We start from the raw sequence: 13,150 nt of genomic DNA on the forward strand, positions 1-13,150 counted from the left end.
GTCAGGCAAAATTGCGTAACATCTAGTACAAACTGTGCCTGTCTGAGATTGATCATGGGGTCCAGGGACAGGAAGCGTTGTACTGCTTGAAGGCCCACTTCATGTGGGATAAAGGTGTATAATGAATTTACGTCCACAGATATCCATACATATCTGGATACCCAGGTATAGTTCTTCAGGGTATCAAGGGGGGTATATTCCATTGCGTATATAGGCAGGCAGTTGTGCTAGGAACTGAAGGAAATTATCAATATATGGAGAAGTTGGTTATCCTGTCCATGCCTGCTATAATTGGACGTCCAGGCTCTTGTGGATTTTAGGCAAGTGGTAAAAGTAGGGGGTGCTGTAATATTCTTGGTAAAGAAATATGGCTTCTGATTTAGTGATAATACTGGCTGACAATGCACTGGAGACTAGTGCCTTGGCTTCCTCACTGAAATGAGGTAATGGGTCGCTATGTAAGAGAGTAGGGTGTTTGTATCTGATAGTCTATGAGTTTCCTTCAGGTATTGGTCTCTATCCTGTATTATGATCCCTTTGCCTTTGTCTGCTGGCTTAATGATGATGTTGGGGTTAATGGATAACGGTTTGAGGGCAATTTTTTCGCTGGGGTTCAGATTCGGGTTTATTGAGGGGTGATGTCCCTGGGACTTAATCATACACAAGATGTCCGAGTAGACCACTTGGTAAAAGCTTTGTATGCATGGTCCCTTCTGATGGGTAGGATAGAATGCTGTCTTAGGTTTGAATCATGTGTGTTGGACTGGCGGTGAGGTAGGTAGGTGTTGAGTGAGTAAGTGGACATATAATGTTCGTCATCAAGGTACAGGTCTTCCAGAAGGTCCATGGCTATGGAGTCTAAGGGGTCCTCCTGGATGGTGGGTTGTTCAGTACAGGAGGAGGTTGATATGTTGGGTATTTCTTTAGCCTCTTCGATGTTGAAGTGCCGTCTGACTGAGGTTTCTGACGAATCTGTTCAAAATCTTTAAAAAGAATCAACGGATTTGGGTGGGCTGAAGGGGCACAACTGAGGACTTTACTAAGGAAGAATCTTCGGCAGACAGTATATATGTAGACAAATTGAATATTTTCACGGTGTCTGAGGTTTGCTTCTTTTGCATTTTTTGGTCTGTGGCGCTCCCCTCTTTTACATCTTTTTGTAATTTTCTTTTTTTAGGAAGGTAGGGGGTAAATGCTAAAAAAAGGCAGATCAGCTGTGGTATTATTACTAAGCGTTTTGTTGATACGCTGTGATGTCGTATTAGCGGTGGAGGCATGGTCTTGGCCGGGATTGGTGGTGGTGGAAGCGGAAAGGGAGAGGTCAGACAATGGGGAGCAGATGGTAAGCGACAGTGGGCCATCCTTTGTTAAAATGTGATCATTGTTGTGGCTAGAAGGACCAGTGACCGTGGGATCCATTGGGCTTGACCAGCCGGTATTGGGTATTTGCTTACAGGGGGACTCGTTGGTTAATTGTGATATCTGGTGTCTGCTTGCGAGGGACTTCTAAATGAAGTGTAGTATGGCTGTTACTACCGTTGGGTTTATCCTTATGGTTGTGGGAGGTAGAAGGTAGATACAGGCTTTGTGGGGGGAGTCTTAGGCCTGGATGGAACGGTAGTAGGTTTCTTGAGTTTGTGCCATTTGCAGATGGCTGGTTTAGTGGATGTGGATGGATGGGTCATGAGGGGTGGAGGCATGTCCTGGATGGGCTGGGCCCTTGTCCAATCGAACACTCTATTGTGGTTGTAATCATCCAGCCCTTCCTCCTCTCCTCCCAGATCCTGGAGCCCCGGACTCCACCAGCGGTGTCAGAACGCGGGGAGACACAGGACCTCTGTTTGCCACCAAGACACTGCAACCACAGCGTGCCCCACATAATTCCATGCCTGTACCACACTTCTCTATGTGGGTGTTTAATCTCAAATTGCTTGTTATATACATACTGCACTTAGATCGGCGCCGCTCTCTCTCCCTGCCCTTGTCTACTTAACACAGAGCTACTTCATTCTCTGCCAGCTGGCTACAGACCTAAGTGCTTCCAGTGATTTGCATCAGCATTATGAACTCTGCTCTTGGAACTCTATTCTGAACTTTATTTTTAACTTTACACTGTCACTTGGTGACACTTGTCAATTGATATCACATTGCTCCCCTTTTGTTTCATTGGCTGTCTTATACCCTTAGCGATCATCCCCCCCCCCCCCCCCTTTCCTGTATACATTGCATAGATGCACTACTTCCCCAGAAGGGTTAGGGCATCCCCCAAGCATGTTAAAGGCATTTTGCATTTTTAATGTTTCATATTAGGCATTTCTAAAATTGCTGCTCCCCGCCAAACTGAGAATTGAAAAAATTATTTTTGATTTAGTTAGTACATGTCCCCTTCAATAGGCTTCAAATTGGGCACCCAAACTTTAGTAATGTTCACCGAACCAGCCCCAAACCAAAACCAGGCACTTTTGGGTCAATACTAGCGACTACTGCCAAGGCAATCGTCACATGGTCTCTTCTGAAGGGGTGAAAGTTTGGTCATATTTCTTAGTTGCCAGCCTTCACATGAACAAAAACAATGCCTCAGCCCCACCCTGGCCCCATTATTCATTACTGCCATAAACAAAGTAATTTTAATAAAGATATTTATTTTTTGTCATACAACTAATTGTCGCACGAACCTTTTGTACAAGTAACATACGCAGGCACACACACTTTCTTTTAGAAATTTAAAGTTACAATAAAAAGGGAGGTCACAGATAGGCAAAACTAAATCCATGAGGTAAGAAAATGGTGGATTTGTCCAAGAAATTATATCAAAAGAAAGCAAAGAAATCCTTCCAAAGAAAGAAACACATACAAATGGGATACACATACTGAGACATTAGGTGTTTAAAGTATAAATAGAGTTTAAATGCAAAAACCTTCTTTTGCTTCCTTTAACAAGGAGTCTCCCCCCCCCCCATCCCAAAGCTTCCTCATTAAACAGCAGCAGGAAGCTGACTCTTGCAGGTCTAACATCCATCTCTTTCTGAAATACAATCTTAAAAAATCTGAATTAAGTGATGCTATGAAAGTAAATTTGAATTACACTTTTCAATCCTAGTAAAACCCAGATGCCAAGTTCAAAATGTTGCACAGCGATCAAAAAGCAGATATCCCATGCCAAAAAGAAAAAAATTGGAACCTTTTTCAAAGTGTACCCTCTAATCTACACAGAATCAGATATTAAGCAAGCTGAATTGATACTCCTGAGCTCAGTAGGCCACTTGGTATGAGGGGTATCACAGGGTATTGTGTGCCTCAAAGCTGTATTATTTCTTGCCATTTCACAAAATGTAAAGGGTGATTACAAAGTACACAAATAGTCGTTTTTACTAAACATGACTTACATAGAGGCTCTAGACCAGAGTTTCTCAACTAGGGTTCCTCCAGATGTTGCTAGGGGTTCCTTGAGAAATTTCTGCCTCTCAGATAAGTTCCAAATGACAACCTTGATCTTTTTAGCTCTCTGTAAAGGAGCATTCCTCCCACTGACCATCACACTAATGCGTCCCACTAACAGGCCAGATTTTCAAGGTAACAAATACATCCCAGGTGATATCATTTGCTGCTCATTGATTGCAGTACTCTAGTCTGCATCTCCCCAAGGTAATACCTAAAATCTGGCCTGTTAGTGGGCCCTGTAGGCCAGGGTTGAGGACCACTGCTCTAGGTCACATGATACACTCCACAAACTACCCTCGGATTTAAATTGGTTTCTGTGCCATAAGGCTGGCTAGCATACAAGCAAAAACCAGGCAATTGTACAGGCATTACAAAAAAACAACAAGAGAAGGGCGCACCGACCTTGTGCATTACCACTTAAAAGTTTATTAAAATCAAAGAAGGGTGGCGTACAATATACTCACAAACGTAGCATATGAACAAGCATATAGGAAATGGGCACCGCTCGCTTCCAGGACACTTCTCTACTACTGGATAGCGTGATGGCGTCCTCAAAACCTGATGTGGCTTACGCGTTTCGAGGGAGGACCCTCTTCCTCAGAGCCAAAATCGCCACTTTGGCTCTGAGGCAGAGGGTCCTCCCTCGAAACACGTAAGCCACATCAGGTTTTGAGGACGCCATCACGCTATCCAGCAGTAGAGAAGTGTCCTTGAGTATATTGTACGCCACCCTTCTTTGATTTTAATAAACTTTTAAGTGGTAATGTACAAGGTCGGTGTGCCCTTCTCTTGTTGTTTTCTTGTAGTGCCTTTTGGATACCCTTGGTCCTGAGGGGGGCAGCAAGACCACTTCTTTTGTGTCATAAAACTGCCTAGAAGATTCACCTTCCCGCATACCACTTGAGCGCAGGAGAGATATTGTTGTTTTTTGGAAAATTGTACAGGCATGCCATGCTGAATTACAGACCTTTTTATGGCACATCATGGATTGGAGCACACCAAAGATCAATCCAAGAACAGTAACTCACCTTAGAAGCCTGTGTAATAAATCGACATTCTACAAAACCCTGAGCCACATATTGGAACCGGAGCAGTGAAGAAGCTTCTGCTTCTACATTAGCAAGTCACTTGCTGCAAAACCGCCAGATAGCTAGAGAACAGGGTTGCAATCCAAGACCACTCACATTAGCCTCCAAAAAATATTCCCTCCAAGATGGATTCAATTTACTTATTTAGTTTAAGCACTGCAAGCTCCACAAAGCTAGGTGCATTATGAATTTAAAAGTGTTACTTTTTGTGCAAAAACAGACGATAAGAAAAATGCAGATGGCCAATAAGAATTTTTGACCAAAAAGAAACTTACTGTAAAAAAAAACAAACATAAAAACAAAAAAACTGTTAAGTAGATTGCAAAACAGATCTCGGTGATAGTAAAACACTTAAAGGATCAAGTGCTGAAACCAAGTTACAAGAATTGTGCCAAATTTTATTTTTGCACAAAGTTTCTTTGCCAGTAAGATCATTTTGGAAACAACTCATGGGTATAAATATATATCCCCCACAGTTCTAGGGTGGGAAAAATAATCTGTCATATCACACTGCTGCCCTATGACATAGCTCAGCATAGTCAGACTTAAATGAACCTATATTTTATATTAAAAATAACTCCTACCTAAGAGCAGACTACATACTATACCGGTCACTAATGTAGGTAGCCTTTTCTATGTTCCTCCAATTTAGTTGCACCTTATCATAGAGATCCACCTTGACCCAATTTTACAGCCAAGCCCTGCAAACTGCCATTCCACACATAAGCAAGACAGAGGCTAATAAGAGCACTCATTTGATAATGAAATGGCAATTCATGGAGCTCAGTCAGGTCCCAGTAGCAAAGCGAAACCAAATCGGGAGGGGGGGGGGGCTGGGTCCGGGTGGTCACATGAGCACCTTTTCTGGCTAATAAAGGTTATACCAGGCATCCTGTGTTGGCTTTTAGGCAGTATGCTTACTTCTAAATGTTTTAAATGAAATTTAGGATCACTTAAAGAAAAGCAGTCATAATAAGGCTTTAGGAAGGATCTGAATATTCAGTTTAAATTGCTATAAATATGCAGGCACGATTTAGGTTTTTCCCCTTAAAGATTTTATTTTTTTTATACTAGAGGACACAAAGCCACGTGGTATTTTTAGTGCTGCACAACGGTCTTACAACCCTCTATGGCAGTGGTTCTCAACTCCTGTCCTCAGGAACCCACTAACAAGCCAGATTTTAAGTATTACCTTGGGGAAATGCAGACTAGAATACGGAATTATGGAGGAGAAAATGAGGATATCACCTGTGATGTATTTCAGTTATCTTGCAAACCTGGCCTGTTTGTGGGTTCTGAGGACAGGGTTAAGAACAACAGCTCCACAGTTAATACCTTACAGATATAATAACCACCTTAGGAGGGCTTTCTTAGCGCTAAAGTCATTCCTAGACAATGCAAAATAAGGGGAATATATACACATTTTAAACTTGCACAATTTAATTATGAATGTTCACACTCTTGCACAAGCCAAGTCATGACTGATCCCATTCTAAAGGGGCAATACGGGATTTAGTTCTTTGAATCCAAGGTAAATTATATTTTAAGGTAGTAATCTCATTGATCTGTCTCGCGTCACACATTTGTCACATTAGTGGACATACACTGCAAATCTCTAAAAGACAGTTCAAAGAGCAATTTGCAATCTGATTTTTTCAGGTCCTTTAGATATGAGCATAACCAAATACCAGCTGGCTGGGATCTGAAGTCAATGGACAACTTGCATTGAGGCAGCAAGACATTTCAGGACATGTATGGCAAAGGTAACCCAGATGAGCCACCTGAAAATGCTGTCAATGTCTAGTTGATATGAAAAAATAAGGGTACCTATAAACAACTGTTTTGTCACCGCCCACACAGAACTGGCATTGTGCAAAGCCTAACTAGGTGTAATTTTCTTCAACAGGTCCTTCCCAACACAATACACTCTCCATGTACACACCACCTAAAACACTATCGCAGAAAGTTCAGGAGTAGGTCGAGTCTGGGCACACAACACATTATTGATCCCTCATATGTAAATGGGGTGGTACTGTTTGTGTGTCAGTTTCTTTCGGCAAGTTGGACAAGAGGTGGCATTTTTAAGAGCATCACGAAGGCACTGGCTGCAGAAAATATGACCGCATTTGGTAGACACAATGAGACGTCCGTTTTGTACGATCTAGGAGAAAAATAAGCACAGCATGAACAAAACGTTCCTATGTGTCAGAAATCTAAAATAACATAAAACTGACAGAATACAGAGCTCATTACGGACTAGCTATGCAGCAAGAAAGATAGGAGGCCTTTCTCTTGGTCACACGACTACCACCATCGTACAAATTAATCAGGTCTGAAGACAAGTTATATATTGACAAGCAAACCCTTTATTAAACAGCACTAAAAACCAGGCACACTGCGGAACCCTTATTCAAGCAGTTAAAAAAATAAATAAAATGAAAAAAAAAAAAAAGATATGGACAAATAAAACTCACCTCTGAATACCCATCCATGCAAATAGGACAACTAACATTTGCTCCACTCGATCTGTAAAAAGACAAAGAAAAAGCCAGTGTTAGACCAACATTTGATGTAGTAAAGAAAAACAAAAAGAAGTAGTACTTCCATACAGAACTGTGCCCAAACAATGTTACAGAAAAATATATACATATATGTGCAATATGGTAAAAAAAAAAAATAGGAATTTTCACTTACCTGCAAATTGCTTATCGCGGAGTACAGTACAGGACATAGTGTCTGTATTCATAGATCATGCAGGCTACCTTCAAGGTGATTGGACACTGGTAAATACTTTGCTAGGGCATCCACTAATGCATACTCCTAACCCCACCCACTCCATGAGACTTCAGTTTTGATGCAAACAAAAAAGGATTGACCACAGAAGACAGAGGGGAGGGGGCCTGTGTCCTTTACTGTACTCCAAGGTAAGGAATTAACAGGTCATTTAAAGTTCCCTTTCTCAAATCGTACAGTAGGGGACACAGGGCTTGGAATAATAGACCATAGGAAGTCCCAAAGCAATAAACTGAGGGGAGGGCAACAACATAGCAAACAGACCCGCTAAAAACAGGCAGGAATTTCGCTTTAATCTCAAACTATTTCTAAAATTGTCCCCTCCCCCTCCTGCTCTACACCATGTAAAACACCATGTGGACTAATTTTTTCAGTCTGTGCTAGTCTGGTCATATGATCCTGCAGCTCCAACTAGACTAAGGAAAGGCCAAAATATGAAAGTATTTAAGTATTCCCTGGTACTCAACTGGCTGTCGTCGCAACAGGCAAAGTAACCCTTCCAGTGATGGTAGATATTGCGGAAGGTAGACATTCTTGATCTGAGTGGGGGATCACCAAGTAAGGGATAACCCTATCCTTCATGGATCTGGGTTTCAACAGCCATGCTGTTAAAGTTAGCGACTGCGACAGGTAGTAAGTCTGGTCTGTTTGGAAGAGGCCAAGGCTCATTCGTCAGGAGTCCAAGTACCACAACCTTCTGGGCCAATTCATGGTGATGAGGATCACCAGAAACCTTTGCACCTCCATCTTGTGCAACAGTCTAGGTAGACTCTTTATCGAGAGGTAAGGCATTTATATGCTTGAATGGTGTCCAGATAATCACCGGGGCATCCATTGCAAAGGTTAGAAGATCTCTGTTCCTGGCAACAAATGTGTTAAGTATGTTGCTGAACCTGGGAGGTTCACATCTAGTTTTCCATAACTAACAGATTCTGGAAGACCTTAGGTTGCACCCTGCTCCCCCAGGTCTTGACATTGGCATCTTGGAAAGTCTGCCTGCCAACTTTCTATGCCAGAGATGTAGATGGCAGGGACAGCTGGAATGTGAAATGCCACCCAGGAGAGGATTAGTTCTGTATCTTTTTCAGGCAGCTCTTCTTCTGGTACCCCCTGTTGGTTGATGAAGGCCACTGCAGTATGAATGACTGTACCCTTATTGGGTAACCTTGCAAGGAGAGTTGTGTTGTAGAGTTAATCTGATGGCTCAAATGGTTGATAATGATGATTAGGTCCCATGGATGGTTATAAAGTTGAAACCTTTAAGACTTGCACCTGTTGTCACATCCTTTCAGGGCATGTGAAAAAATGACTTGACTCCAGGGCAGAGTTGGAGATCCACAATGCCAGGGAGATTATGGTTTGGCTGGATAGACCCACAGGAAAATCCAGAGAGTGGATCTGTTTGTTCCACAACATGAAGATGTTAAGTTGAACTGATCTAGACAAACTGAGCAAAGGGAACTGCCTCGAAGGAAGCTACCACTAGCCCTGGAACCCCTTATGCAGAAGCAAGCTGAGGGGTGTCGTTCGCACCTGAGGGTCTGCATTTGGGACCTTAAAGAGGTAACCTTTTCTGGAGGAATGGAAATTCTGGCTTGGGCTGTGTCCAAGGTCAGACCTAGATATTCCAGTAGACTAGAGGGCAGACTTTGGAAAGGTAATTACCCAGCCAAAGGTTTGAACAAACCAAATCATCCGTTAGCTGTTTGCAGACAAAGTTAGGGTTGAGAAGTAGCACTTTTGTGAACATACAGAGGGGAAGCAAATGAAGAAATGGGACTTTGTGATACCCTCAAAGTATGAAAAACTAAACATTGCACAAAAGTTAAATATTTATTGAGAACCTCATTAAAAAATAACCCCATAAATCCATGGGGAATCTTAGGCTATATACACTCACAAGTTGAAGATAAAATGTGTTACATCATATAACATTTCATCACTGATGGAAGAATGACTTGAAAACACGATGATGTCCTTTACACATATCCAGAGCCCCGACGGGTTTCGACCAATTTGGTCTTCCTCAGGGGGATGGCAGTCTTACAGGATCACTGGGACATACATGACGGTCAGTATGGCAAACAGAAAATAACCAAAAGTATCATATTTAGAGTACAATCATGTATTGATAAGAAACTCATAATTTATACCACAACCAGAAAAATTGATTTTTGTCTTACCATAAAATCCTTTTCTCTGAGGTTCACTGATGGACACAGCCCAGGTCTTCTTAGACCCTTGGGCTTACGCTGCTCTCTCTTCAGGAGTAGGACTAGGCAGAAACCCTTTTGGCTACGCCCCTGAGGCAGTCCTATGGGGTATACCATCACTTCATACTATAGGACTTCAGTTTGTAACAAGCAGTGTTTGTAACAAGCGGTGTCAGAAAAATACAGAACTCAACCCAAAAGAGAGGCGGATGCTGGGTCCATCAGTGAACCTCAGAGAAAAGTATTTTACGGTAAGACAAAAATCCATTTCGCTCTTTCGTTCACTGACGAAAGAGCGTTCACTGACGGACACAGCTCCATGTTTTCTTAGACACTTGGGATGTCCAAAAGCAGTGTCAATATAAGGGGTGGGAAAAACAGCAATAAATATAATTCCCAACAAGGGCTAAACAGCCAACCAGGTAAATCAGGAATTCAAAACTTTGTGAATGTGTGTACAGAGGACCACGTAGCCGCCTTGCACACCTGAACCACTGACGCCTGATGACGGAAGGCCCAGGAGGTACTAAGTGCCCTCGTAGAATGCGCCTTGACAGGGAAAGGAGAAATCTGACCCTTAATGGAATAGGCCTGCACCACCATCTGGAAATGGATGCAGCCTGCCTCTTACGAGGTCCATACTTAAGAACAAAAAGAATCGGATGTCCGAATAGACTCAGTTCCCGCCAGGTACACCCTAATTGCCCGAACTACATCCAGTGAGTGTAGAGCAATTTTTTTAGGGTGTTTCAGCTTAGGACATATAGAGGGTAATGCAATATCTTCATTCAAATGAAACCCTGAGACTAACAGGGTCGTAACACCACTTTGTCCCTGTGAACCACCAAGTAAGGCAACCAACAGGACAATGCAGCCAACTCAGACAGCCTACGCGCAGAAGTAATAGCCACCAAAAAGGCCACCTTCTGTGACAGAGTGAGCAGAGGATGTTCACGAATATTTTCAAACGGATGCCTTCGATTTACTGACAATACCAAATTGAGATCCCACAGAAGTACCAGGGATGGCCCTGCAGGAGCCAGATGGCAAACCTCCTGCACAAAAGTGTGAACCAAGGACTTTTCCGTCAACGGCCTTTGGAAAAATATGGCCAAGGCGGAAATGTGGCCCTTTATGGTGCCCAGAGCCAAACGTTGATCTACACCTAGTTGTAGAAACTCCAACAGGCAAGACACAAAAAAGGAACGGGGAGAAACCGCCCAAAAGTCAGACAAAGTAATGTACGCTTTTCAAACTCGATGATAAGCCTTCCTAGAAGTAGATTTCCTAGCTTTCAACAGTGTAGGAATCACTGACTCCGACAGCCCCCTGTCCTTTAGCACTTGGCTTTCAATAGCCGGCCCATAAAGCCAGCGACTGTAAAGCAGGATGGAAGATTGGTCCCGAGACTTCCCAAGGAACGTCTCCTACCAGCCTTACCAGGCCTGCATACCAAGACCGGCGAGACCAGCCTAGTGCCACCAGAATGACTGGAATCCTTCCACCTCTATTTTGCATAGTAGTCTCGACAAAAGTTGTATTGGAGGAAAAGAGTAAAAGCAGACGATACTGACCCCAGGGGGCCACCAGGGTGCCTGCGCCATGGGCCAGAGGATACTGAGACCTTGACACGAACCTCTGCACCTTCCTGTTGAGACAGGAGGCCAACAGGTCCACATCGGGAGTCCCCCAATGGAGACACAGTTGATGAAACACCTCTGAATGGAGAGACCATTCTTCCTGATCCAACGTCTGCTGACTGAGATAGTCTTTGCAGAGGTCTGGTATGGAACTGAGCAAACGGAACCGCCTCAAAAGGTAGAGACCATCAGACCCAGTACTTGCATGCAAGTCCTAAGCGACGACTGACGGTTGAACAGGAGCCGAATGGCATCCTACAATTTCAGCAGTTTTGGCTGTGGAAGAAACACCTGGGCCGAGGGTCAGACCCAAAGTAGTCCAGCTTGGTGGATGGAGTCAGAGCCGATTTCTGAAAACTCAGTGTCCATCTGAACTCTTGTAGAGTTCGCACAGTAATGTCCAAATCGACTTCTTGAGCCGATGAAGACTCTACAAGCATTAGCAGATTGTCTAGATAGCCTAGTACCGTGATCCCCTTCTGTCGGAGCTAGACAAACACCAGGGCCAACACTTCTGTGAACATCCGAGGAGCTGAAGCGAGACCAAAGGGTAACGCCACAAATTGATAGTGCTCTTTGCCCACGACAAAGTGAAGAATACGCTGGTGCCCGACATATATTGGAATATGAAGGCAAGCGTCCTTGATGTCAATAGAGGCCAAAAGCTCTCCTTGATGAAGGAATGCCAATACCGTGTGAATGGACTACGAGATTTCTGAGCCCAAACAAAGTGGTTCAGAGCCTTGAGGTCTAAGATCGGGTGGTCTTGCCTTCCTTCCTGGGAATGGTAAACAGATTTGAATAAAAACCTTGAAAACGTTCCGACTCTGGAACATGCACAATGACTCCTTGTGCCAACAGGCCCTGCACTGCAGCTGATCCTGAGACAGGCGTAAGTTGGAAGGATAGAACCTTGCCGGAGGCAAGAACCAAGACTCAATCTTGTAACCAAAAATAATCAACTTGCGGACCCATTTGTCTTGAATGCGCAGGGTCCACTGGTCCGGAAAGAAACAAAGACGTTCCCTCACCCCAGACACGGAAGAGGGCACCCCGTCAGGCTGAGGAAGCCTTGTCTACGGAACCAATAGGGCCTGCTTTCGACGTACTATTCCAGGGTCTCTTGAAGCCACCTGCGAAAGTACTGATTGACCTTGAACCCCTTTTCCTGCTATCCAGTCAGACGAAATGGCCGCTTGTGAGCCGAGAAAAAAAGGACCAGGTCTACGACGAGGTTCCTTGCCCCTAGCAACCTGCAGAAGTAAAGTACGCTTACCTCCCGTAAGGCCCTTAATGATCTCCTCCATAGAGGCACTGAACAAACGGTCACCTACAAAAGGTAGATGAGTCAGCACCCTTTTAGAAGCCTGGTCAGACCAGTACTTCAAGCAAATCATGCAGTTAAGGATCCCCGCCATCACAGATACTCTGCCCGCCAAAGAGGCCGCATCCAAAGATGCATCACAAATGTACTGTAGCCCCTAAATCAATTGATCTGCCAGCTTAGGAGGATGTTGATCCCCTTCCAGATCCTGGCATAACATTTTTGCCCATTCCTTTAAGGTCTGGGATACCAAGGTGATAGCAAACACCGGCCTCAAAATTGAAGCCGCCATGGTGAAAAATATGTGATTTTATATTTTGTTTATTTTTTTCACACTGAAGGCATCACAAAGTCCCATTTCTCCCCCTTTTCCCCCTTTGTGGGTTCCAATGTTTATACCAGGGTCTGATGCCAAAATCATTTGGGATACAGGTACAGAACAGTTCTATCCACTTTTGTGAACAATCGAGGTGCACAGCAGGAGAGCACAAATGGTAGTGGTACAAAATGGAAATGTTAGAGCAAAAAGTGTTGATGTGAAAGAAAGGAGAGGTTATGTAGATAGGCATCTAGTATGTTTGATGCCAGAAATTCCCCTTGTCTAAAGAGAAGCAGTGACATTTTGCTGATTCCATACAGATTTTTGGTACA

General features: G+C 43.6%; 1 protein-coding gene across 1 annotated transcript in view; it reads right to left on the bottom strand.

Moving 5' to 3' along the window:
- Nucleotides 1-6,348: 6,348 nt before the first annotated feature.
- Nucleotides 6,349-13,150, bottom strand: part of RNF4 (ring finger protein 4) — a 42,636-nt gene continuing 35,834 nt past the window's right edge. The window contains exons 6-7 of the mRNA XM_082243238.1: nucleotides 7,004-7,055; nucleotides 6,349-6,690 (exon numbers count right to left, since the gene is read on the bottom strand). Coding sequence (XP_082099364.1) covers nucleotides 6,541-6,690; nucleotides 7,004-7,055 — 202 coding nt within the window. The 3' untranslated portion in view covers nucleotides 6,349-6,540. The remainder of the gene's footprint in view (nucleotides 6,691-7,003; nucleotides 7,056-13,150) is intronic.

This window comes from Pelophylax lessonae (genome assembly GCF_965119305.1).
Source record: "Pelophylax lessonae genome assembly, chromosome: 1".
Taxonomy (NCBI): Eukaryota; Metazoa; Chordata; class Amphibia; order Anura; family Ranidae; genus Pelophylax; species Pelophylax lessonae.